Source organism: Lates calcarifer, linkage group LG8, assembly GCF_001640805.2.
Source record: "Lates calcarifer isolate ASB-BC8 linkage group LG8, TLL_Latcal_v3, whole genome shotgun sequence".
Lineage (NCBI taxonomy): Eukaryota > Metazoa > Chordata > Actinopteri > Centropomidae > Lates > Lates calcarifer.
In genome coordinates this window covers 24449148-24472864 of record NC_066840.1, presented here as the reverse complement: position 1 = coordinate 24472864, position 23717 = coordinate 24449148, and the positions used below count along the sequence as shown (strand labels likewise).

At 41.3% G+C, this 23717-nt stretch overlaps 1 protein-coding gene across 1 annotated transcript in view; it reads right to left on the bottom strand.

Annotated features, from left to right (window-relative positions):
- mgat4b (alpha-1,3-mannosyl-glycoprotein 4-beta-N-acetylglucosaminyltransferase B) overlaps positions 1–23717 on the bottom strand; it is an 86571-nt gene that overhangs the window by 33152 nt on the left and 29702 nt on the right. Inside the window, exons 2-6 of the mRNA XM_018662034.2 lie at positions 11549–11728; positions 11121–11264; positions 9550–9683; positions 5796–5842; positions 4409–4522 (exon numbers count right to left, since the gene is read on the bottom strand). Of these exons, the coding sequence (XP_018517550.1) occupies positions 4409–4522; positions 5796–5842; positions 9550–9683; positions 11121–11264; positions 11549–11728 (619 nt within the window). The remainder of the gene's footprint in view (positions 1–4408; positions 4523–5795; positions 5843–9549; positions 9684–11120; positions 11265–11548; positions 11729–23717) is intronic.

The following is a 23717-nucleotide window of genomic DNA, read 5'->3' as shown; positions in this document are numbered from 1 at the left end:
GACTTTACACAGGTGAGAGGAAGACGACGATGAATGGTTTCCTGTTTACACAAGCTGGAACATGATCTCTTCATTCATTCCTCTCTTCAAAACAAACCATCAGCGTCTCTCATCAGTTCTTCTTCATCGTCTTCCTCTGCTGAGATCTGACAGTCGTCTACCTGTTCACACCTTCCTTCGCACATTATGAAGCACTGAGTCCTGATGCTGTGTCTTTATTCCACCAACAAGCTCAGACTGTAAAATCCTCCTCTCCCTCCAGAGTCTCTGCAGGAGAAGCAGCACAGGAAGGAAAACTGAAAGACTATCTACAGATGCCACAGGAAAACTCAGCTCCACTGAAGGTTTGTGGGGGGAAGCAGAAAGTTTTTAAACTGTTTTTTTTGTTTCTTCAGAGGAGGCAGATGAAAATAACTCAGCGGAAAACCAGACAGACGGAGAGAGGAGGAAGAGGTTTAAAAAGTCTTGATGAGTGACAGAAGACGAAGAATCAAACAGAGACTGATTTACTTCATCTTAGAGGAAAAAAAATGTCTCAATTATCAAATGTAACAAAAGCTTTCTAAACATTAAAAGACTTAAAGCATCTTAAAAAACCTGCAGGAACAAAACACAACGGACATGATTCATTTCATCTTTTAGCTTATTGTGAGTAAACATGGTGTTAGTCACAATTATATTTTGTGACTATGATTATTGCCCATCAAAATATCTGCTGACTGCCCTGTTCACTTGACTTAAAGGTGTACAATTTTACTATTGCTACATTGCTAACGTTAGCATTAACAGCTGTTCACTCACAAAGAGCTTTGGCCATTGCTGCGTTTATAACACAGAGGTTATATTATGTCCTCTGGGCGCCGCTACGTCTTCATCCTCTCACTGGACGCTACAGTGACTCACTTTCGTAAGTGGTATTGTGAGATGGGCCGGAGCTAACTTTTTAGCATGCTAACTTTAGCAGAGGAAAAGAAGTGATAGAAATAGGAAGTGTTTGCTTTCCACTGCTGGAGACAGCTCTTGGTGAGTAAAGGGATAAAGTTTGATGCTGAACTCACAATGTTTCTTCTAGACTGGTGAGTAAACAGCTGTTGATGCTAACGTTAGCTATGTAGCGATTGCAAAATTTTACATATATCTCCTTTAGAAAGTATTTTACTTTCTTGTGTGTGCCCCTTGTTTTATACAAATGTATGCTACGCCACCATCAGCACTTTAAACGATCCTCTGGCCGCCATTTTCACAAGTTTGAAAATACGTTAGCGGTCCCTCCTCCTCTGCTACGTAGCCAAGATGGCGACTGTTGAGGTTAAAAGTGTCCATCGTTCCACCCTCAACTTTCAGACCACTCTGAGTCTTTCATGCACAGTGAACGCCACAGACTGGTGGAGGAAGTCAGATCCTTTACTTCAGATCCATGTACTAATACTACGGTGTACAAATACTCCATGATAAGTAAAAGCTCTGCAGAGTTGCAGTCATACAGAAACCAGAACCTGTCCAGTGATCTGTGGATGTAGAAGAAAGTCTCTCATGTTCCATCCTCCAGCTCTGTCTGTTGATAGATTATAAAACTGCTCAGAAGCAGCAGACGTCCATCTACACATTCCTGCTTCAGGTGTCGACAGGAAGTTCAAAGACAGAAGAGACGGAGCTGTGAGGTGAGAAACTTCACCTGGGACGTCAAGACGAGAGGTTTTCTGTGATGTGGTCGGATGGTTTCACTTAAACCTTAAATTCAAAATTATTTGTCTTCTCTGTCCTTAGGTGAGAATTTCTTTTTAAATTATTGATTGATAATTTCCACCTTTTTGTCGCTCAAGCAGATAAAAATGAGCTTTTCTCTGTATCTGGTTCAAAAATGTAAATAAAAACAAATATACAGAAAATAAAAGAAAATAAAGAGGACAGAAAAACAAGAAAGGGAAGGGAGGAGGAAGATAAGGAAAGAAAAGGAGGAGGCATGGAGGAAAAAGGGAAAGGAGGACAAGAAAGAAAAGGAGGGAAAGAAAATAAAGGAGACAAGAGGAGGAAAGAGAAAAGAGGAGGTGTAAGGAAGGAGAGGGAGGGAGGGAAAAGAAAGCGTCAGAAAGAAAAGGAGGAGGAAAGAACCAAGGATGAAAAAGAAAGGAGGCAGAAGAGGAGAGGAAAAAAAGGAATGAAGGAGGCAAAGTGGAGGAGGGAAGGAAGGAAGGAAAGGAGGATGAAGAGGAGAAAGAGGTAGAGAAGGAAAGATGAATTTAAAGGTTGAATTTGCTCTGAATCTTTCCGATGACACGAAGTTTATCGTCTTAAACCTTCATCCAATTAGTCACATCCCTCCATCCTCCTTCCTCCTGTTCTCCTCATCCCTCTCTCTCCATCCTCTCCTCCTCCTCCCCTTCATCCGTCGGGCTGTGACTCACTCTCCTCCCCTCCGCCCTCCATCTCCTTGTCTTCCTTTCTTCCTCCTTTCCCTCCTTTATGTGATTCTTTCTTCACCTCCTCTCCTCTCCTCCCTCCATCCTTCCTTCCTGCGTTACCACGGGAACAGGGCCAAATGGGGGCGGGGCCCCAGTTCGTTAACGAACATGATGTCACCTCCTCGATCTGCATACTGACCCTCGAAGGTGGAGAGAGTGTGTGTTAGGGATGTGTGTGTGTGTTCGCTTTTAAAACGATGCTGTCAAGGAGACGAGAAGGCGAGAGTGTGTGTGTGTGTGTGTGTGTGTATGTGTGTGTGTGTGCATATTGTGTGTCTGTGAAAGTGTGTGTGTGTGAGTGAGTGTGTGTGTGTCTAGTTAGCTCGCTCAGCGTGGTTCAGAGCCTCATGAATTAGCCATGACAGCCTGACAGACGCCTGGGGAGCGGTTAAACACACACACACACACACACACACACTGACACACACACACACACACACACACAGCAGTCTCTTAATGTTATACCTGGTGTGTGTATGTGTGTGTGATTTATCATCTCCAGAAATCAGAGAAAGTTGGGTAACGGTGTGTGTGTGTGTGTGTGTGTGTGTGTGTGTGTGAGCTGTAATTTATGATAAACTGCAGGTTTTTTTTTTCTTCTGAAGTTAAAGGAGGAGAAGCCGTTGGTTTAAATCAGAACAAAGTTTAGAAGAGAAACTGACGAAGCGGCGACTCGGTTTGTTTCATCCGAGAAATCTGATTGGTCTGTCATGACCTGTGGTGCTAATTCCCAGAATTCACAGCAGGTTGCCGGCGGTTACTTCGGTTTAAATAACAAGATGTCGGATGAGCACGAGTGTGAATCACGGACGTATTTAAGGATTCCAGATTCCAGAGAGGTTAAAAAACCTGACGCCTACATTACCCACGATGCACCTGAGCCTGAGAACACATGCAGTCGTACTCCACGACACCTGGAAACACCTGGAAACGCACACTGAGGAGGAAGATCACCGGACTCAAAGACTGAACACAGGCTGCAATTCAAGACTTTTCTGGCAGCATGATGCAAATTTCCTCTGATACGTGACACAGCAGTTCCTTAACTACAAAAACAAATGTAAACAAATGGAGGAAGAGCTGATCATCATGATCAGTTCATTTAACTACAAGGACTCGAAGAAAAACATTATGAGGAAACACGACACTCAGGAAAGTAAATAACCTGGTTTAAACCAAATAGAATGTGGTCTAACTCGGTCTAACTTGGCTTTACTGTGCCTCACCTGTTCTCTCTGAGGTACAGGATGAATCTAGTCTAACCTGGTCTAATCTGGTTTGACCTGGATTAATCTGCCTCTCCGTATGTCCAGAGGACAGCAGGCTGAATGGATCTCTGTGGTAAAGGATCAATCTAATCTAGTCTAACCTGGTCCAGTCTGAGTCCAACCATGTAACTAGTATGAGCTAGTTTAACGTGGCTGCACGTGGATTGATCTGTGTTACCATGATCTAATCTAACCTGGTTTTACCTGGTCTAATCTGGTCTCACCTCATCTAATCAGGACACTGTCAGCAGCCCAGCAGGAGAGACAGTCCTCAGTGTGACAGGGTTCAGGTCCAGCACTAATGAAGGTTTTACATTAAAACTTTACCAAAGCTGTGAAAATCTATGTTTATAAAACGTGACAAAAGAGAAAACATTGATTTGTATTTATTTATCTTAAAGAGCATCTTCCACTGGACTGAACAGGTACGGAGAGAAAAATAAATCTGATGATTCACTTTGTGCGGTTATTAAAAAAGACTTTTATAGTGAAAGAGGAGTTTCCTGTAGTGAAACCACACACACAAAAACACACAAGGTTGTTCCACAGACTGACTCATGCTGTTGGAAAAGTGTTAAATAAACCAAGAGCTGGTTTTTACCCAGACACAAAACACACACATTAACACACAGTCACACACACACAGACACACACACATTAACACACACATGTACAGACCTGACTCTCTCCTTTGGGTCCCCGAAGGACTCTCGGAGTCGGGAGAAGTCGGGGTAGAAGTGGACGGACGGAGAGACGACCTCCAACAGACCCGACTGAATCTCTGCTGGAAAACTGAAGCACAGAGAAAGAGAGGATGATGATGGAGAGAGAGAGAGAGAGAGAGAGAGAGAGAGTAATTTAAACACCTGTCTCTCATTAGTAATTTTGCCGTCGCTTGATTTTCACAAATGTCAGAGTAAAAAAAAAACTGAAGAAATGTTGAAACTGAAAACTGTGAAAGAAAAAAAGAGAGAGGAGAAGGAAGGAGGGGAAAAAAGAAGGGTGGAGAGAAGGAGGTACAGAGGAAAATGATGATACGAAGGGAGGATAGGAAAGGAGGATGAAAAGAAAGAGAAAGTAGAGTGGGAGGAAAAGGTGAGGTAAAGAAAGAAAGAAGAATGTGAGAGGGAGAGGCAAGGAGGAGGAGGAGAAAAAGAAGGGAAAGAAAGGGTGATAAAGAAGAAGGGTGTAAGGAAAGAAAAGGAAAGGAAAGGAAAGATGGATGGATAAGTTAAAATGTTAGAAAGAAAAGGACGACGAAAGACGAGGAAAGGAAAAGAAGGAATCAAGGATATAAAGAGGAAAGGAGGGAAAGAGGACAAGAAAGATGAGGAATGAAGGAGGTAGAGTGTAGGAGGTAAGGAAGGAAAGGGGGATGAAGAAATGAAAGAAAAAGAAGATGAAGGTAAAACGGGAAGCAAAGTCAGAAAGGAAGGGAGGAAAGGCAGAGGCTGAGAGGAAAAGAAAAGAAGGGAAAGAGAGGGTGATAGAGAAGAAGAAGAAGGGTGTAAGGAAGGAAAAGGAAAGGAGGGAAGGAAGGAAAGGAGGCTGAAGAAATGAAAGAAGAGGAAGATAAAAAAGGAAGCAAAATAGGATCAAAGACGAAGAAAGGAGGAGGAACGAAGGGAAAAAGGAAAGGAGCTAAAAGAGGAAAGGAAAGAAAGGAATGAAGGGATGGGGTGGAGGAGGTGAGGAAGGAAAGGAGGAAGTAAGGGTAAGGAGGGATGAGTAAATAAGGAAAGGAGGATGAAAGTGAAGTGAAGACTTAACAAAAAGGTTCCTGCTGCTGACACAGTTTATCCTGCTGTGTGTGTGTGTGTGTGTGTGTGTTAGTAATTAATCATGCATTAACATGCTGCACTTTGACTACACACTGTGAACAATGACACTGACACACACACACACACACACACACACAGTCACAGCTGTTCACATACGGCGGCGATCAAACGCTTCCGTGTACGAGCCGACATCAAACACAACAGGCACACGCACACACAGGGGGTGCATTCCTCTCATGCCTGTTGCCATAGAAACGGCATCCCATCATCACAGGTGGACTTACAGGCGCTTCAGGTTGTCGGCTACACTGCTGGCGTACTGCTGGTCAGCCTGAACACACACACACACACACACACACACACACACACACAAAGAGAGAGAGAAAAGTTTGTGTTTAGCTCAACAGGATGTTCACAAACTACGGTGGCCCCTGAGGACAAAACACATTAGCAGAAACACACACTCCAAATCCACACACTTGGATCATATTTATGCAACAAAACACACACACACACACACAAATGTTCCAACTTGAACGTCAACAACAACTTAAGCAATAGATGACATCAGAGTTCAGCCTCCCGCTCGGCCAATCAGGCGAGCCGGCGGGGCTCCCGTGGGACCCGATCATCTGGCTCTGGAGGTCGCCGCGGGGTCACACATGTTTCCAGCCGTTTGGGTCTCGGCCTCTGCAGAGAGTTTCTGTGGTTTGTTTTGGCGACCTGGAGGTGCCAGCTGGGTGGAGCTTACCACAGAGCTCAGCTTTAACGAGGAGCAGACGGCAGCTCGGAGGAGACGAGTCTCACTTCTCTCTGTCGGTGTTTACACAGAGCTCCTCTCCCTCTCAGTTTATAATAAAGTTTCTGGAGCAAACGCAGAAAAAAAAAAACATTCTCCAATATCACAAGTTTCCCCCTGAGGAGTTCTGGAGACGCCTCTGAAGCAGCAGCGAGGCCTGAAAGACGCTGAGGTGGACACTGAATCCACGAGGACCAGCATCAGTCTGAAGGTCATGTGATCAACTTGGACCCAGAACGATCCAGATCAAAAACAGAAGCTGTGAATTGTTTTTTTAATAGGACCAGTCAAGCTTTATTGGTGTAGTGTGATTTATTTTAACCATAGTTTTAAAAGTGCAGCATTTTTCATTATATGACTGTAACACGCTGCACTTCCTGTTGATGTTTCACAATAAAAGCCCTCTGTCTGTTTGTCAGTGGAGAGCAGTGAGTTAAACCTTTGTTTATTTAACTTTATCTAAAGTGCAGTTCAGAGAAAAAACTCTGAAATCAGATCAGTATTTGCTGTGACCCCTCTTGAAGAAGCTCCAGTTCTCTTCAGCACACCTGCTCACAGTTTTTCAGGTTGCACCAGCATCTGTGGATCTGGGTCTGTCTCATTTGTCCCTTTTATTCAGCCTGTTATATGACATTCCCTGGCTAACGTTAGCTTAATTCACCGGTGACCAAAACAGCATCATAACGTAACAAACATTTAGATAGAGGCTTCAGCCCTGGTGACAGGCTTAGTATTTAGGAATGACAGGAAAGACGCAGCTCAATTATCCAGATGATGGAAATTCACTACAAACTTATTTTGAGTGTTTTTTTTATTGCAATGGGCGATAAAATCGTATCTCGTCCCATCCCCAATCCCACGTCTTAATCCAGAGATGTTAAATTTGTAATATCAAAATGGAATATGTTGTTTACACGACCAAAATCCAGCTCTAAATATTGTTATATTCAGATTAAAAGTGTAATCTTTGTGCGTGTAAACATACACAGCGACATAACACTGATATCAGACGTGTTCGTGTTCGTGTGAAGTAAGAAGTGTGGCCGTCTGCTCTGAGGATTTGTGTTCATGTGCTGCGTTACGTCACGTGTTCCTCAGCACAAACACGCTTCAGTCATGTAATATTCATGTTACACATCCCTCCACTTTAAAAGCTTTAAGTGCTTTTGCTGCTCATTGTTCGTCTGCAAACACAAAAACCCTGCTGAGACGCTACGTGACAAGTTTATTCTACATCTGCGGACTCCGAACCTGAACCGGCTCAGTCTTAATCCATGAGTGAGGAAATAAAAATAGGGGGGAAATTGAAAAGTGTGTGATAAAAACAAAAAAACCCTGAGGGGATTTTAAATATTATATCAGCCTGGAGGAAAAAAGAAAAAAGATATCAAGATGACAAATGGAGAAACAAATGAAAACAAACAGAACAGAACAGAGAACAGAGAGGAGGGAGCACGGAAACAGAAACATGGGAGTAAAGGAAATGTTGTAAAATCACTGAACCTGACTGTGACAGAAACACACTGCTGGATGTGGACCCATAAACCAGTCCAGAAAAACATCTTTTGGAGTCCAACATAGGACTTATGGTTGGAGGTTCACTCCCACAGAGAGTCTGGTTTGTTTTGTTGGACTGCAGCTTTTACTTTTCAGCAAACTTCTCATAACTCTCAGAAAGAATAATGTTCTGATTCTGAACAGAGAAGTTTCTGTTCAGATTGTGTGAGATGAACTTCCTGGTTTCTACTGGTACAGTAGAAACCTATAAGAGTTCTTTTAGTTTAGTTTAGTTTAGCATGAAAATGAAACTTTATGAGGTGTGTGTGAAGATTTACATTAACACTGATCAGCCACAACATTAAAACCACATGTCTAATATTGTGTAGGGTAGATTCCTTCAGTGTTCATGGTTCAGGAGATTTTTACCAGGAGTTGAATTATCCTCCTCTTCAAAACAAAAAGACCTGATTATTAAAACGTAAAATTTCACGTTAAAAATCTGCATTTTTCCGGCACTCTTTGGATGTTAGCTGAGCTGCCGCTAATGTCAGCTAGCTTGTTTTTTAGTTGAGGCTCCTTTGTGTTCATTGTTCAGGTGGTTTTTACTGGAAGCCAAAATATTCACACAGTTCTCCTCCTCTCCAAAACAAACAGACCAAGTGATTAAAATGAGTAAATACAGTAAAAACAATTTCTCTTTAAAAACTAGCATTTTCCAGCGCTTTTTGGCAACCACATGATGATAGAAAGGGGCTACTGACTGTTAGCTGAACTGCTGCTAACATTAGCCCAGCTTAATTTTAGATCAAGATTCCTTCAGTTTTCATTCATTCAGGAGGTTTTTACCAGGAGGTGAATTATCCACACAGCTCTCCTCCTTTCCAAAACAAACCGAACAAGTAATTAAAATAAGTAAAAACATTGAATAAAACAGTTTCACGTTAAAAATTGATGTCAGTTAGGGGCTGCAGGCTGTTAGCTGAGCTGCTGCTAGCTTGTTTTTAGGTTTGGATCCTTCAGTGTCAACCGATCAGGAGTTTTTTACCAGGAGTCAAATTATCCACACAGATCTCCTCCTCTCCAAAACAAACTGAACAAGTGATTAAAATAAGTAAAAACACTGAATAAAACAGTTTGATGTTAAAAATCTGTGTTTTTCTAGCTCTTTTCGGCTGTTAGCTAAGCTGCTGCTAACGTTAGCCTAGCTTGTTTTAGGTTAGGATTCTTTCAGTGATCATTGTCCAGGAGGTTTTTACTGGGAGCCAAATTAAGCACAATTAACCACACCAAAACAAAGTGATTAAAATCTGTAAAAACCAGACAAAATCCTTTTTTGAATAAAGTTTCAGATTCAAAATAACGATGTAGCAGTGGCATCACTGTAAGAGAACTCAGCTGTGACACAGTGTGACCTTCATCACTGTTGCTGCAAACACACACACACACACACACACACACACTCTCTCTGATGTGATGTAAATGAGAATAAACACACACTTTATGATTGTGATTTCACGGCTTGAACGTTTCAACACACACACGTCATCAGTTGTTTTACCTCCCTGCAGCTTCAGCACGGCTGCTAAACACACAGTCAGACACATTATCACTCTGTGTGTGTGTGTGTGTGTTGGGGTTCATTAGTTAAACCATTGACCTTTACAAAGCATGCGAGGGAGCACACGCATCAACACACACTTTCACACCGCTGACGGCCAGTTATCCACACACACACTGACCTCGGCGATGAGGACGACGATGACGCAGTCGTCCTTCTCGGCGGCGCTGAGCTCCGACATGAGAGAGCTGAGGGTGTCGGTCAGGTAGGAGTGGACCTCCCTCTTCACGCTGGGAACTCCCATCACTATGGAGACTGTAAATACAAACACACACACACACACACACACACACGGGTGTAAACAGTTTTTAGGTGGAGTGCTCCTTTAGCGCCACAGGCGGAGGAGAAGCTGCAGAGAAAACAGAGGAAGAATAAAGACACTAAGGGGGTCAAAGGTCAAAGGTCAGAGCAGGCTGATTATACGCTGAGGGTTTCGAGTGTTGCTCGAGCAGTGTTTCCAGGAAGTATCCACAGCCACTGGGTTGGTTAAAGGACTCAGGAATATGAAATGTTCTCAGGAAATAGACATATCCGACAGTTACGTAAAAAGAAACTGGAAGAGCGCAGTGTTTCCAGCATATAGCCACAGCCAGTGGGTTGATATGAAGGATTGAGGAGTATGACAAGTTCCCAGGAAATACACCGAGCCAACAGGCAGTTCAGGGTATACGAGTTCCCAAGAAATACGCTCTCAATTTGTTCCTGTTTCACTTTATTTATTTATTTTGATTTAAGCTAACACTTCCTGCGCAGATGTTTCAAATTAAAAGCCTCCCAGTAGTTCAGTCTGTAACCAGACTGAACCAGGACAAATCAGGCTGAACCAGGCTGGGAAAAACAGAGGTCAGAGGTCAAAGTGGGCTGATAAAAAGGAACATAAATGCACACAGACACACACAGACACACACAGACACACAACCCCTCAGGTCTTCTATCTGTAAATTTACAAGCCTCTGTTTAACTTGTTTTTCTCTCTTTGATGCTCCAGGAAAAAAAAACACTGAGTCTGTTTTGTTTTAAAGATTTTAAACATAAATCAGATTTGTCACACACACACACACACACACACACACACACACACACAGATAAACATATATAAATTTGTTGCTGTGTTTCTGGGTTGTTATCTCTCTGTCCTTCACTGCAACATAAAACACTTTCCATCCACTGACTAACCTGTTTTACTCAGAGTGCATCGTAAATACATTTGACTGCAAAGACACACACACACACACACACACACACACACATTAATATCTTAAATTTTCTGATGTGTTTGTTCTCCCTGGTTTTATCTGTATTTATGCCCTCTGTGTAAAGCAGCCGTGTCAGAAAATGGTTTACTAAGCAGAAATAAATAAACTAAACCTGACACACACACACACACACACCACACACACACACTCAGTGACCTTGGTCCAGCCTGGTTGGTCAGAGATGTTTTGTTTTATTTTGTTTATATCAGTGGGGGCCTCGCTGAGCTGTTACCCCAGGGAGGGTGCACTGTGCCTGGGCTGCTGGTTCACACAGGAGCCCCTGAGGCACCAGAGTGCAGGTGTGTGACGGTTTATCTGATGCAGGTTGACGCCTTCGTACCTCACTTCCAAACTTATTTTAACCCAGGGACTCACTTTAATCATTTTAATATGTTTCTGACTTTTGATAAAAACAGGATCCAGGTTCTGGTCTTACCTCCGGTGCGTCCCTGGCCCAGGTGAACCGCCGGCTGCAGACTGTCCTCTCGGTTCAGCAGGTGAGGAAGGTGATGGAAGATGGAGGGAAGCTGCAGGACGTTTTTACTGCTGCTCACATTCCACAGCTTCAGCCTCGTCTCCTCTGAAAACAGAACCAGATGAGACCAGGTGAGTCCAGATGAGACCAGGTAAACTTTATGTTAGACCAGGTTAAACCCAAGGGAGGCCAGTTTAGATTAGATTACACAAACTGAGACCAGAGACCAGATTAGACCAGGTTAGACCAGGTTAGGGACTATAGATTAGACCAGATCATCCTGTCAAATTAGACCACATTAGGCCAGGTTAGACAAGATGAATTGAGACCAGATGTCAGTGGACCGGACCAGGTGAGACTTCCTCTCGTCCCCCTCAGACCGGACTAACCTGAGAGGCTGCTCCAGGTGCGGTTGATGTCTCTGAGCGCCTGTTTCTCAGCGATGGCCCTCTTGATCTCCTCCAGGACCAGGTTCAGCTCTTTGGAGCGCCGCAGGTTCTCCTGCTCCGCCGAGTGGAGGCGCTCCCTCAACGCCAGGAACTCCCTCTGGTAGATATCCACCACATCTCCTGCACAGGAGGAGACAAGGAGGAGGAGCTGATGAGACATTCTGTCACTTTAATTTAGTTACAAACAGAAATCCCTAAAATCTAAGTAAATAAACTGTATATATATATATATAACATTATATATATACATATATCATTCTAACACAAGATTTCTGTCTCAAAAGAGTTTTACATATTTTATTAAATTTCTGTAATTTTTTTTTCTTTATGTAGAGTAAAACTGTATATATGACTAATTTGGACATATTCCATGTTAAATTTTAATACAGTCATCAAGATACTGAGCTCTGGAGTTAGTTAATTAGAAGTTAATGTAGAAGTGATGGTGAAATCTGACCAGGATTTACTATGGTAATGCTTCTCTGTTATTGTCTGATTTTGCTTTTCTATATTCAATTTATTTTATTCTGTTTCTGGTGTTTCCTCGCTGCATTTTATTTACTAAATCCTTAATGTATAACATCGTCATTTATCGCTCTTATTCCACCTTTAGTGACTCCAGTGTTATTAAACAGTTTTCTGGTTCAGTTCAGACTCTCACAGCTCCTGGATCAGGTTCAGGGGAAGATCCTGGTCTGGTTGAATACAGGAAAAGTTACGTTAAACCAAAACCAACATCTTTCCTTGAAACCACAGAGGTTTAGACGAGGACTCTGGACGCCAACCTGTCTTCCTTTTTCTTCTTTATGTTTCTATATTAAAGCTGTTTAGCATTTAATCAGCATGTTACCGCTTTATTTCATTCATTAGAGTGTTTGACCTCCTCCCGCTGCGTGATAACAACAGATTTAGTCTTCATGGATTTTCTCTTAAAGGCAGAGGCACTGAGAGTGCAGTATATGATGGGACTGTACCAGCTTGTCGTCATTAACAGGTAGAGGAAATAAAAAAAGACATAATCTGAGTGAAAACATGAAAATAAAAAGCTAAATCCTTCATCTGCTGCAGCAAACATCATCCATCCCTCCATCATCCCTCCATCATCCCTCGCCGAGTTTAACGCTGTGTGGAGGTAAATCTGCAGTAATCCCTCCCTGAGAGACACGCAGCCGTCTCCGTTCACTGTACTCAGTTAATTCAGTCGACTGACTCAGATATCACCACTGTTCATCAGATTGAAAAATATATAAACAGTTCAGTCAGACGCCGTCAGTCAGAGCAGGAAGATACTGGAGGTTAAAGTCTCAAATATGTTTATTTTCCTCGACTGCTGCGAGAACTGAGCTTTTATTTTGACACAGGTTTATGTCTGTTTATTGTTCATTTCCACAGCATTAATTCATCAGTACAAAGTCTTTTGTTTTTCAAATTAAAAGCTGACTCTAAGCACAAACTCTTCGTCTTTAAATGTGTACGCCGCCACTGAACCAGTGTTGATTTGTGCAGCTGTTATTTGAATAATGTCGGCCTTTACTCTGTGATTAATGAGCACTGTTTACACACAGGCTGCAAATGAAACAGTGGCAGCGTCACGTTTCACAGAGTGATTATTGTGGGATAATTGCAGATGAGTTTGAGAGTCCTGTTGGGCTTTTTACTCCTGCACGTGTCAAAATTAACACAAAAGAATCCAGGAGCTCGTTCCTGGATTTGTCTTGATTTTTTGAAGCCCTAGAAAGTGGTAAATAAGTTGCAACCATTGCATCGTGAAAACACTTGACTCCAGGCACACAACACCAAGCCCTACTGTACTACATTATGATATATATTCATATATACCCACATCCATTGAGGCCACAACGCACAAAGGATAAACAAAACTCTGATACACACTGCTACAGAAAACTCATCTCATTTTTATATCTGTCAAACAAAACAAACAACAACCTTCAATGAAAACAGATATTGAAGTGAAATGTAAGAAAACATCCTGTAGGCAAGACGTGAAATATATATTTAAAACACAGGTGTTTGATATTGGAACTTCTTTCATGTTCTTGTTAGCTCGTCATTAACCTCAGTGTCATTTCTCCACGCTTTTCATTTTCACTTTTAGTTCTTTTTTCTTTTAATTCATTCTTTCAAGCAGCAGAAATCCTAAAATCTAAGTAAATAAACTTTATATATGATTCTTACACAAGGTTTCTGTCTCAGAACATGAGAGGGTTTAATAATTTTGCTCAATTTCTATAATTATTTTTCCCCAGCACATCTTTTACAGTAAAACTGTATATATGACTAATTTGGACATATTCCATGTTAAATTTTAATACAGTTATCAAGATACTGAGCTCTGGAGTTAGTTAATTAGAAGTTAATGTAGAAGTGATCGTGGCCGATGTCGAAATTCGTGGAAATCTGACCAGGAGCTGTTGAGATGTTTTATATTTTTCCTGGAAAAACACAAACTCAGAGTTTCTGTCTCTCAGCTCGACTTTAATAGATGGAAAAGTAGAAATACACACACACACACACACACACACACACTCTCTCATTTGCTGTAATTATTCCTCTAAACCCTCATTAATGGAGTACAATAGTCACATCTGTTTGGCTGATAAGTGAAGTGCATTACCGAGCGCTCATACACACACACACACACACACACTCATTCGGCTCACTGATGAGTTTTTAATGATGCTCCTGCCCAGTTATTTATCTGCTCTGATGAAATAATCTCCTTCCTGCAGCAGTCAGTCTGTTAAACCCTCAACTCTCTGCAGGCTGAAAACTATCGGCTGTTCACCGACGGCATCGTCAGCACAGAGCAGTTTAGAACAAGTTCTGTCTGTCTGAGTCCCGTTAGCTTAGCTTAGCATAAAGACTGGAAGCAGAGGGAAACAGCTAGCCTGGCTCACTGATGAAAAACTCTCAGCATCTCTGACAGAGTGCTGTTTACAGATGTTGTTTACAGATGTCAGACTGTTACTAACAGACTTATTGTTGTGTTTTTCTTTTGAGTTAAAACAGGAAGAAGCAAACAAAATTGGATTTACAAGCTTTAACAACCGAGACAACAGAATGTAAACTGGTGTGTGTGTGTGTGTGTGTCATTATCCTTCACTAATTATTGGAGAAAGCCACGTGGACACACATCTAATCTAACGTTAGGCTATAAACCAACTACACCACGGTCACATGACGTCAACGTCTCCACCACTAAGCTTCCAACTGGTCATTTCATTTAGCTCTGAGCTCTTCTACAAAAGCCTTTCTTCTTAGAAAGTTAGTGAGAGTTTGAAAGAGCGTGAGTAGAAACACAACGAGGCTGTAAAGGTGGACTGGTGAGTAGATGGGTTTTCATGTTAACGTCCCTGACAACCTCTGTAGTCTCATTTAGACACTCGTTAGCAACCGCCTTTTTTAAGACACGTAAAAGCTTCAAACATCAGGAGTGGGGGATTTACTGACCCATTTTATGTCGGAGAATCAAACCTGAAAATGTCTTGAGCTCGTGTTAAAACCACAGACCTTATTTCAGACATTTAACCAGAAACACACTGACTCTGGGACGAGGGAAGAAGAAGCTGGCTAGTTTTAGGGATGGACAAATGGAGAATGGGGAAGTGGAGACGTGTCAGGTCCGTGTACATAACGGCCGATTTTCATTTTGGAACACTTAAATTGGAAAACAAAGAACGACAAGTATTTTTTTGGTTGGTTTGTTTGTTTTTGTTCTATGTTAACACAGAAAAAATAAGAAATCAGTTACAGGCTTAAAAACAGTCTGTTTCATCATGCGTTAATAAAGTTGGCCTTAACTGACTATCTTCACCCAATAAATGAAAATAAGTTAGCAAGAAACACATCTGACTGTGACTGTTTCTGTTGTCAGTCCTGGTCTGTGCTGCCCAAAAATAGCAAAGATAGTTAGGGCTAGCTTATTTGCCTTAACACAGAAAAGGACTGAGCTAGCTTACCCATTGTGCTATCATACATTGGGTGACTTCCAGGACAAAATAAAAATAATTCAACGCACGATGAAACAGACGTTTTTTTAGCCTGTTACTGATTTTCCTTGTGTTAACGTGAAACAAAAATAAAAAGATGCTAGTCGTTCTGTTTTCCGTTTTCCTACTCTAAAATGAAATCCATCGGACATTATATACATGGACTGTGTCGGCCATCTTTATTTACTGTCACTGGTCTCAACTCAAACAGCTCTGACGGTGTAAGGACCGGCCAAAATATCCAAACTTTCCAAAACTTTTCCAGCCTCCTCAGCGTCTAAAGACCTTTACACACCGGTGGACGCTCCAAACAAACAGTAAAATCTAATTAAACTCTTTCGCTGCGTAATGCTCACGTAATACGTTCTCTGTGGAAAACACCAGTCTGATCAAAACAATGTTGACGTCCTCGGTGTGTAAAGGCCTTTAAACTCACACAGACACAGACTCACGGCTCAGATCAATAGCTGAATGTAGACGGATAAACAGCACTAATACACTGTAATCCTGCGCTGTAATACCACAACACACACACACAAAGCAGAGTTGAGGGGGCGGTCGGGTTGAGTCATACTGTAGTAATGTGTTTTGAGTGTCTGTGTGTTAGTATAATATAATAGCCACCAGTCACAGGCTGGAGACCACCCAGGTAATGAGATTACTCTGTATCCACACACACACACACACACACACACAGGATGACTCACAGTTAATGGTCTCCTGGTTTTTCAGTTGACAGGAAGGAGGAGGTGGTTTTGGAGTGTAAACCGAGTCCTGTAGATTCTCACTGATCAATAACACAGTCTCACTGATCGATCAGCCTCATATTGATCGTATCCAGATGTGTGCGTTGTTTATTTTCTCAGAAAACTGAAGCAAACATCACAGCCCCCGACGCTGACTCTGGTTTACTTTAATGTTAAAATGTGTAGCTGTCGATAGCTAACGTTAGCTGGTTGCCACGGTGACAGGAAATGCTCCCAGGTGAGGCAGGTGAGTTTTCAGGTGCAGTCAGAGTCAGAGACTGAAGCTGAGCCTCAGAAACCTTTGGGATTTTAAATTAATCACTGATTCCTTTCTGAGCTCAGAAAAACACTGAACATCTCCCACTGGAACTACAAATGTATCAGCAGACACTTGAATGCCCCACTGTTATTACAGACAAGTGAACTACCCATAAATGCTTTGATGTCCCACTGTTATTACAAGTAAACTAACCACAGACACTTAAATGTCCAGCTGTTATTATAGACACAAGAACTAACCACGGATACTCAACTTTCCCGCTGTTATTACAGACAAGTGAACTAACCACAGATGCTTGACTGTCCCTGATGGGAGATGATGTTTGCTAAAAAACATGAATATTGAATAACCAACTATATAAAACAGTTTTTTAAAGAACTACTGTTATTTTCTAAACATATTAACGAGTCACACGAGTCTGTCTCTAAAACAGAACCTGGAGGTTACAGTTCTCATTTCAGTTCTCTACAACGAGGATCCAGCGTGGTTTAATAAAGTTTAAGGAACTGATTTAAATTCTAAACAGAAGTGTGTCTACATTGTGAAACATAGTGTTTTACAGTTCACACATCTGCACTGTGGGAAAAACAGAACAACAACAATAAACAATGTCAGTATAATTAATCACTTCATAAACACTTTTTAAATGTTTAATCAATTACAGTTAAACTTTAATTACAACTGTTTCCAGCTGCTTAAATCCGGCCTCCACGCTGGCGTCTGAAGTGACGGAAATATTGTTTTGCAGGCGAAGGCAACAGAAAATGGAGAAAAAAGTGTTGGAAAAAGTGTGTTTCAGTGTTTGTGTTTTGGCTTCACGTTCGTCTTCGTGCTCTCAGAGAGAGAAACTGGAGGATCCTGTTCACATGGCTGAGCTTCACGGACAGATTGGTTTGGCTCTTTCTAACCGAGTCCCTAACGAGGTCCCTAACGAGGGGTCTCCCTGCCCTCTGCCTCCTCCTCCCCTCCTCCTCCCTCTCCACTCTCTCCAAAGCAGATGGTGTTTAATCAGAGAGAGGGAGAAGGGGAGAGATAAATGAACGAATCCATGATCCTGTTAGTCAGCTCAGTCAGCTTGACACAGGAAATATTAACAGTCGCTTCGGTCCAGAATTCGATTCCCGACACAAGCAGAAAAGGTAAAAACTCAAAATAACACACTCACACGTAACGAGTAGGAATAAAATGTCAAACAGGACGACTGACAGGAAAACGGCGTCCTGTGTTTTACCTGCTGAGTCAGAGCGACGACTGTTTGAGGAGGAAATCAAACTGCTGAGTCAGCGCACAGCATCACGGTGTCACATCAGTTCATTATCATCAACGAGTCCTGAACAACACCGAATTACAGAGACACAAAAATATACCACAAGACCTGATGGTTACTAAAAATCCACCAGGACAAAGACATCAAACAAAGATCGTTTGTATTTTCAAAATAAAATATATTTATGTTTACAGACTTGGTAAAAGTCACATTTTGGAGCGGATGAAAAAGTTTTAAGTGGTTGCTGAGGTGTTTATGGTCAGAGACTCTGTTTGAAATGACTGGACAACGTGTTTCATGTTGGAAAGTTGACGACAAAGAGACGGAAACCCTAACCCAAAAAGGGACACAAAACCACCACAAAGAGACAAAAAAAGACACAGAACACCACAGAAAGACAAAATATGACCACAAAAGACACAATCCACCACGAAGAGACAAAAAGAGACAGAGACAAACAACAAAAAGAGACACATAAAGCACACACAAACTTAAAGAGACACAAAACAACCTCAAAGAGACACAAAGAGACACAAGCTGTTTACAGTCGCTTTGTGTCTGTTTCAGTCTGGAGTTACTCAGTAGTTTTATTACAGGTGGTTCAATGTTAATATAAATACGTTAACAGATAAATTAAACAGTAAATCAGCTGCTTTTCCGATGATATTAAACTGCAGTGATGAACTTTATGTGCTGCTCTTTCTGTTTGCAGAGGTTATAAGCGTTAGTGCTCTGGCCTTTGAATATCAGCTGCAGTCACAGAGGCTCATTACGAGACTGCGTTTATGGAAATCTGGCAGAGCTGCCGAGACTCACAGAGCTTCTCAGTTCTCCAAAATCAGACTGTGCAGCAGCGAACAGACTAACACGACCTGACAGCAGGAAAAGATCTTAAACACAGGAGACTAACAGATGTTTAGAGCCTGTAAGAGACATCGGATCGGTAGATTTGAGTCTGGACAGTTAGCAAAGAGCAGCTCTAATCCAGCTGCTTGTGGATTAATAATCCAGCAACACCATTTAGATTAAGTGAATCCCGCAGAGCATGGAGGACTGATGACGTCGGCGGAGTCGTGTTTGGTATAAACTTGTGTAATTTGTCTGCTGTTAGAGGAGAAAGGAGGTGGGAGTGCAGAAAACACGATGCTTTATGTGTCATGAGCTATTTATGTTGTGTTCGTCTGTTGGTGGAATTTGTCGCCCAAAAGCTCCTCAACAGCTTTCAACCTGCTTTTCATTAATATTTCTGAAGAACAAAGAGGAGAAACAGCTGGAGTGTGAGTGTGAGAATAAACAGGTGACAACTTGTGATTTCACAATCTGGCACAAAGGGAAGTCAGTTATCTCCCCTCCTCTGAACACACACTCAGGTTATCTCAGGAAGTCAAGGCCTCAGCTACAACATAATGACGTCAGCCTGCTTCCAGAGAATAACTGGGATTTGGTCCAGCACAAAAAATCATCATCGTCTTGGTCAATCCTGACGACAAAAATACCAGGTTCAACTTCTCTGAGTCTCTCCTGTTTTTAAGATACTGCAATGCTGTAAAAAAGTTTGATGCCAGCGGGTGCTAACGTTAGCCAGCTAACCTAGCTAACATTAGCAGGTACCCCTGATATAAGCTTTGGGTTTTACAGGGTGTTTCTTGCTATGAGCCCACATCTTTGCTAGGTGCTAACATCAGTTAGATTAGCTAGCTAACGTTACCACTGGTTAGCGCTCATTGGTTAGACACAGGACCACCACAAAGACGAAAAAACACCACAAAGGGACAAGGACTGAGAACTGAAACATTAAGATGTGGGTTCATAGTAAGACTTGCTCTATAAAAACTCATAGCTTATATCAGCTGGTGTCAACGTTAGCAAGGTTATCTAACGTTAGCACAGTTAGTTAACTAACTGTTGACGTGAAACTTTTAAAAATTGAAACGTATCAACTGCAGCCATTTCCTCTTCTCTTTCTTGTTACAAGAAAAGCAGTAGAATGACAAAGGACGATAGGTTTTTAAACTCAAATCTTTTCTAATCTTTGCCTCCAGGCTCAGCTCCTCCAACGATGTTCCCATCATCTCCACCTGATCTTTACCTGTGCTCTCCATCATGTCTTCTAATGTCTACTAAAGAGACTCTAATGCAAAGTTTAGTTAAAATGAACAGTAAACTTAAGTCTGAATGTTCACACCTCGCCTGTGATTTTTCACAAGACTCCCACAATCCTCCTCTGCTGTTCACACTGATTTATAATGTGAGAAGACTCTAGCTCTCCGTCCCTGATTAACCTTAAAAAAAAAAAACAACAACTTGATGCCAAGATTCTGCATCTTATCTTCACATATCTGCCAGAGAGATAAAAGCTAAGAACACATCAACAGTGATGGAAAACAGGAGGTGAACAGTCGGACCGGAGCTGAAGTCTGAACCAAAACAAAGTGCCATTCTTCTTTCCCTCCATTAATTCACACAGATCAGAGCCCTGCGCTGGTAGGAACATTAGCATTCGAGCCAGACGGACTGAAACATAGAGAGCAGGACGGAGCAGCAGGCCGAGCCAGGAAAACCGACTGACTGCAGAACAACAGAAACAAAACACAGAGAACATCAGAAACTAAAGAGCAGAGCAGACACAAAGGAGGCAGAGAAGCTGTTAGGAGCATTAGCACGTTAGCCAGAAAGAGAGGCTGAATGAGCGACAGAAACAAAAGGCGGGTTTCTGTTTTTCCTCTCTATCACAAAGACAGACAGATGGAGGGAAAGTCTTAAAAGCATCAGTCTGATCTCAGCCAGGTGTGTCTATCAGAGACTCTGCAGAAATGTCAGCAATGGAAAATACATATCAGCAGGCAGGTGTCCATCTAAACCTTTGTTTGGGACGCTTTAAACAGATGCTGCTCTCAGTGGAAAATGTTATTTCAGTATAAGATGATGCACCCGCCGTATGGTTCGAGGTTAAACCTGAGGGAACGCAGCTGCCAGGAAAACGACGACAGAAATGGATGCTGAGTTTTAAAAACTTCAGAGTGATTATGAACATGTAGACCAGCGTCCATGAGCTAAGCTCATTTTTCAACTCTCTGCTGAAGAAAGTGTTTCCAGGGGACGCAAAAAACTGATGAACCCAGCTGGGATCCTCTCGTTGTTCGATGCTTTTCCAACACTACTGACAAATCACCGATTTCAACAACTTCAAAAGTCACAAATGATCTAACAACAACCGTGTCCCAGCCGGGTGCATCACTTTTTTGTGTCCCTTTGAAATACTTCCAATGTCATCTGTTCGTCTCTGGTTTTGTTGTGCGTATTTGCAGCGTACGTGTTGTCAAATAGAGGAAGACAGCTGCCAGGAAAACGACAACAGAAATGGAGGTTGGGTTTTAAAAACTTCAGAGTGATTATGAAGGTGTAGACCAGCGTCCACGAGCTAAGCTCATCAAACAACAACCGTGTCCGTCACTTTTTCGTGTCCCCTGGAAACACCTCTCTTACCATTTGTACTACTTGCTGCACATTTGGTTTCTCTTTGGATTTGCTGTGTGTAGTCAAATAGAGGAAGACACTTTCTTAATTTGCCTGTGTTTTGTTTATTTGCATGTGTTTTGATAAGTGCTTTCAGTTCTCACGGCCTTTAATAACAACAATGTCCGGGTTTCCAGGTTGTAGAAAATCCCCCTTTGTCTCATGGAAAGTACTGTATTTGTACTTTACTTGAGTACTTTCATTTTGTGTTACTTTACACTTCTATCCCACTACATTTATTTTATAACTTTTATTTTGATTATTACAAGATAAAATCCCTTTACTGATCCCTGCAATTTTAAAGTGACATACACATTAATGCATAAATAATTATAATCCAATAATTTATTATTGTGACAGACTCTTTGTCCTTTAACACATTTCTACATATTTATTCATTTACAGCTGCAGACGTATTATTTATTAATGTAGATATAGTTGATATAATTTGTATATAGTTTGACTCAGTGTTGATCTGTTTCTAAATCTTAAAATAGTCTAAATGTAGAGAGAATAACAAAGTAAATGTGAAATGTTGATGTTTCTTTTTTGTTGTTTGAATAAAAATTTTCCTCTAAAGTTTGTCTTCATCAATAGTGCCGTTATAAATGTTTATATTACATTAATAAAGCTTCCGGGGCTCCTCAGTTTCTGACGAGACATCAGGAGAAGTTAGTAAGTCACCTGCAATTAATTAATGTTCATAAATCATTAATAAGAGTTTCTACAGTCCATTAACTGCGCAGCTGTAAATGGATTTCTCAGTTGGAGAAGTTTCCCTGACGAATTAAAGACATAAAAAGAAGAAGCGTCGAGCTGGAGGAGGATTTTATTGTTCTTATTAATGACTTATAACAATGCATTTAAGACTAATACAGACATTAATTACACGCAGCAGGTTCGTTATTATACAGTAAACTACAGGTTGTATTACTCACTGCTCACACACACACACACACACACACACACACACACACACAGTCTCCTCAGTTCAAACCCAAACAGTATCATCTAACAACATGACTTCATCGTACCAGTGTGTGTGTGTGTGTGTGAGCTGTATACATAAAGCTCTTGTTTCAGTCGATATGTGGAGTGGATTTGTGTTTATTTGAGCCTTTAGTCGATATGTCTGTTTGTCTGAGTGTGTGTGTGATGAAACGAACCAAACCCAGAGACTATAAGCTCAGAGTCATTATCACCGTCTCACACACACACACTCAGTTATTCAGAGTGTGAGCTGGTCAGTTTGGCAGCGCTCCTCCTCTTCTTCTTCTTCTCCTTTTTTACTTTCACATGCCGCTTCCTCTCAATATCAGCTGTCACATCCAATAGGAACCGAGACAAAGAGATGGTAGGAACAAAAACCTGGCAGCGTTTTGGGTTCCTACCCTCCTGTCACACCACATGAACTCACCGGGTTTAACTGGGTTTAACTCCCTGATTTTTTTTCTTTCTGTTGAATCTCTTTTTAAATCACTTTTTCTAATCAATATACATTTTTTTTTTTTTTCATTTTTGATTTTTGAAGAGCCTGTCCCTTCATGTTCATCCCTTCAGATACCTAAGGTTCAGAAGGATCATAAAGGTAGTGGATAATTTCTGGAGCTGAATGAATAAACTGCGATCTTGCTTCATCGTTTATTAAAGAAGAATGTGGGTACTAGGAGTGGGCATAATTACTCAACTCGTTTATTTATCGCTAGGAATTTTGTCGATCACGTAGAATTTAATAGACAAGTTCATATCAACGAGGTTCTGTCATGTGTCTTGAAGCAATATAATGATTTTCACTACATGGCAGCGACCAGCAGGAGGCACTGTTAAAATTAAAAACACAGAAAACCGAGCAGCTTTCGAGCTGTTGTAGAAATCAAAGGTAAATATGAAGAGAGCAGAAGTTTAAGGAGAATTGTCTGCACTAAACAACATAATATTATTAAAAAAATTAAATTAACAGGTTTTATTAACGTTTGATATGATTGATAACCTTTTTGTCTTGTGTCTAAAAGACTCTCAGTTGTATTTCTTCTTGGAATAAAGATTTAATTTAGGAAAAACACTTTCTTCAGTAGTCATAGGCATTTTCAATATAAAAAGTAATGATTAATTGATAATTGATTGTTAATTCTACCCATGATTGATCAAGGAAATTTATTCAAATGCCCATCCCGACCTCAGACCAGCATTCACACAGTTTTTCTAGAGATATGTGCAGGTGAAATAATGAAAAGATGAAATATCAGACCTGTTTGTTCAGGTGTTCTGTTTCCCTGCTTGTGTTTTTATT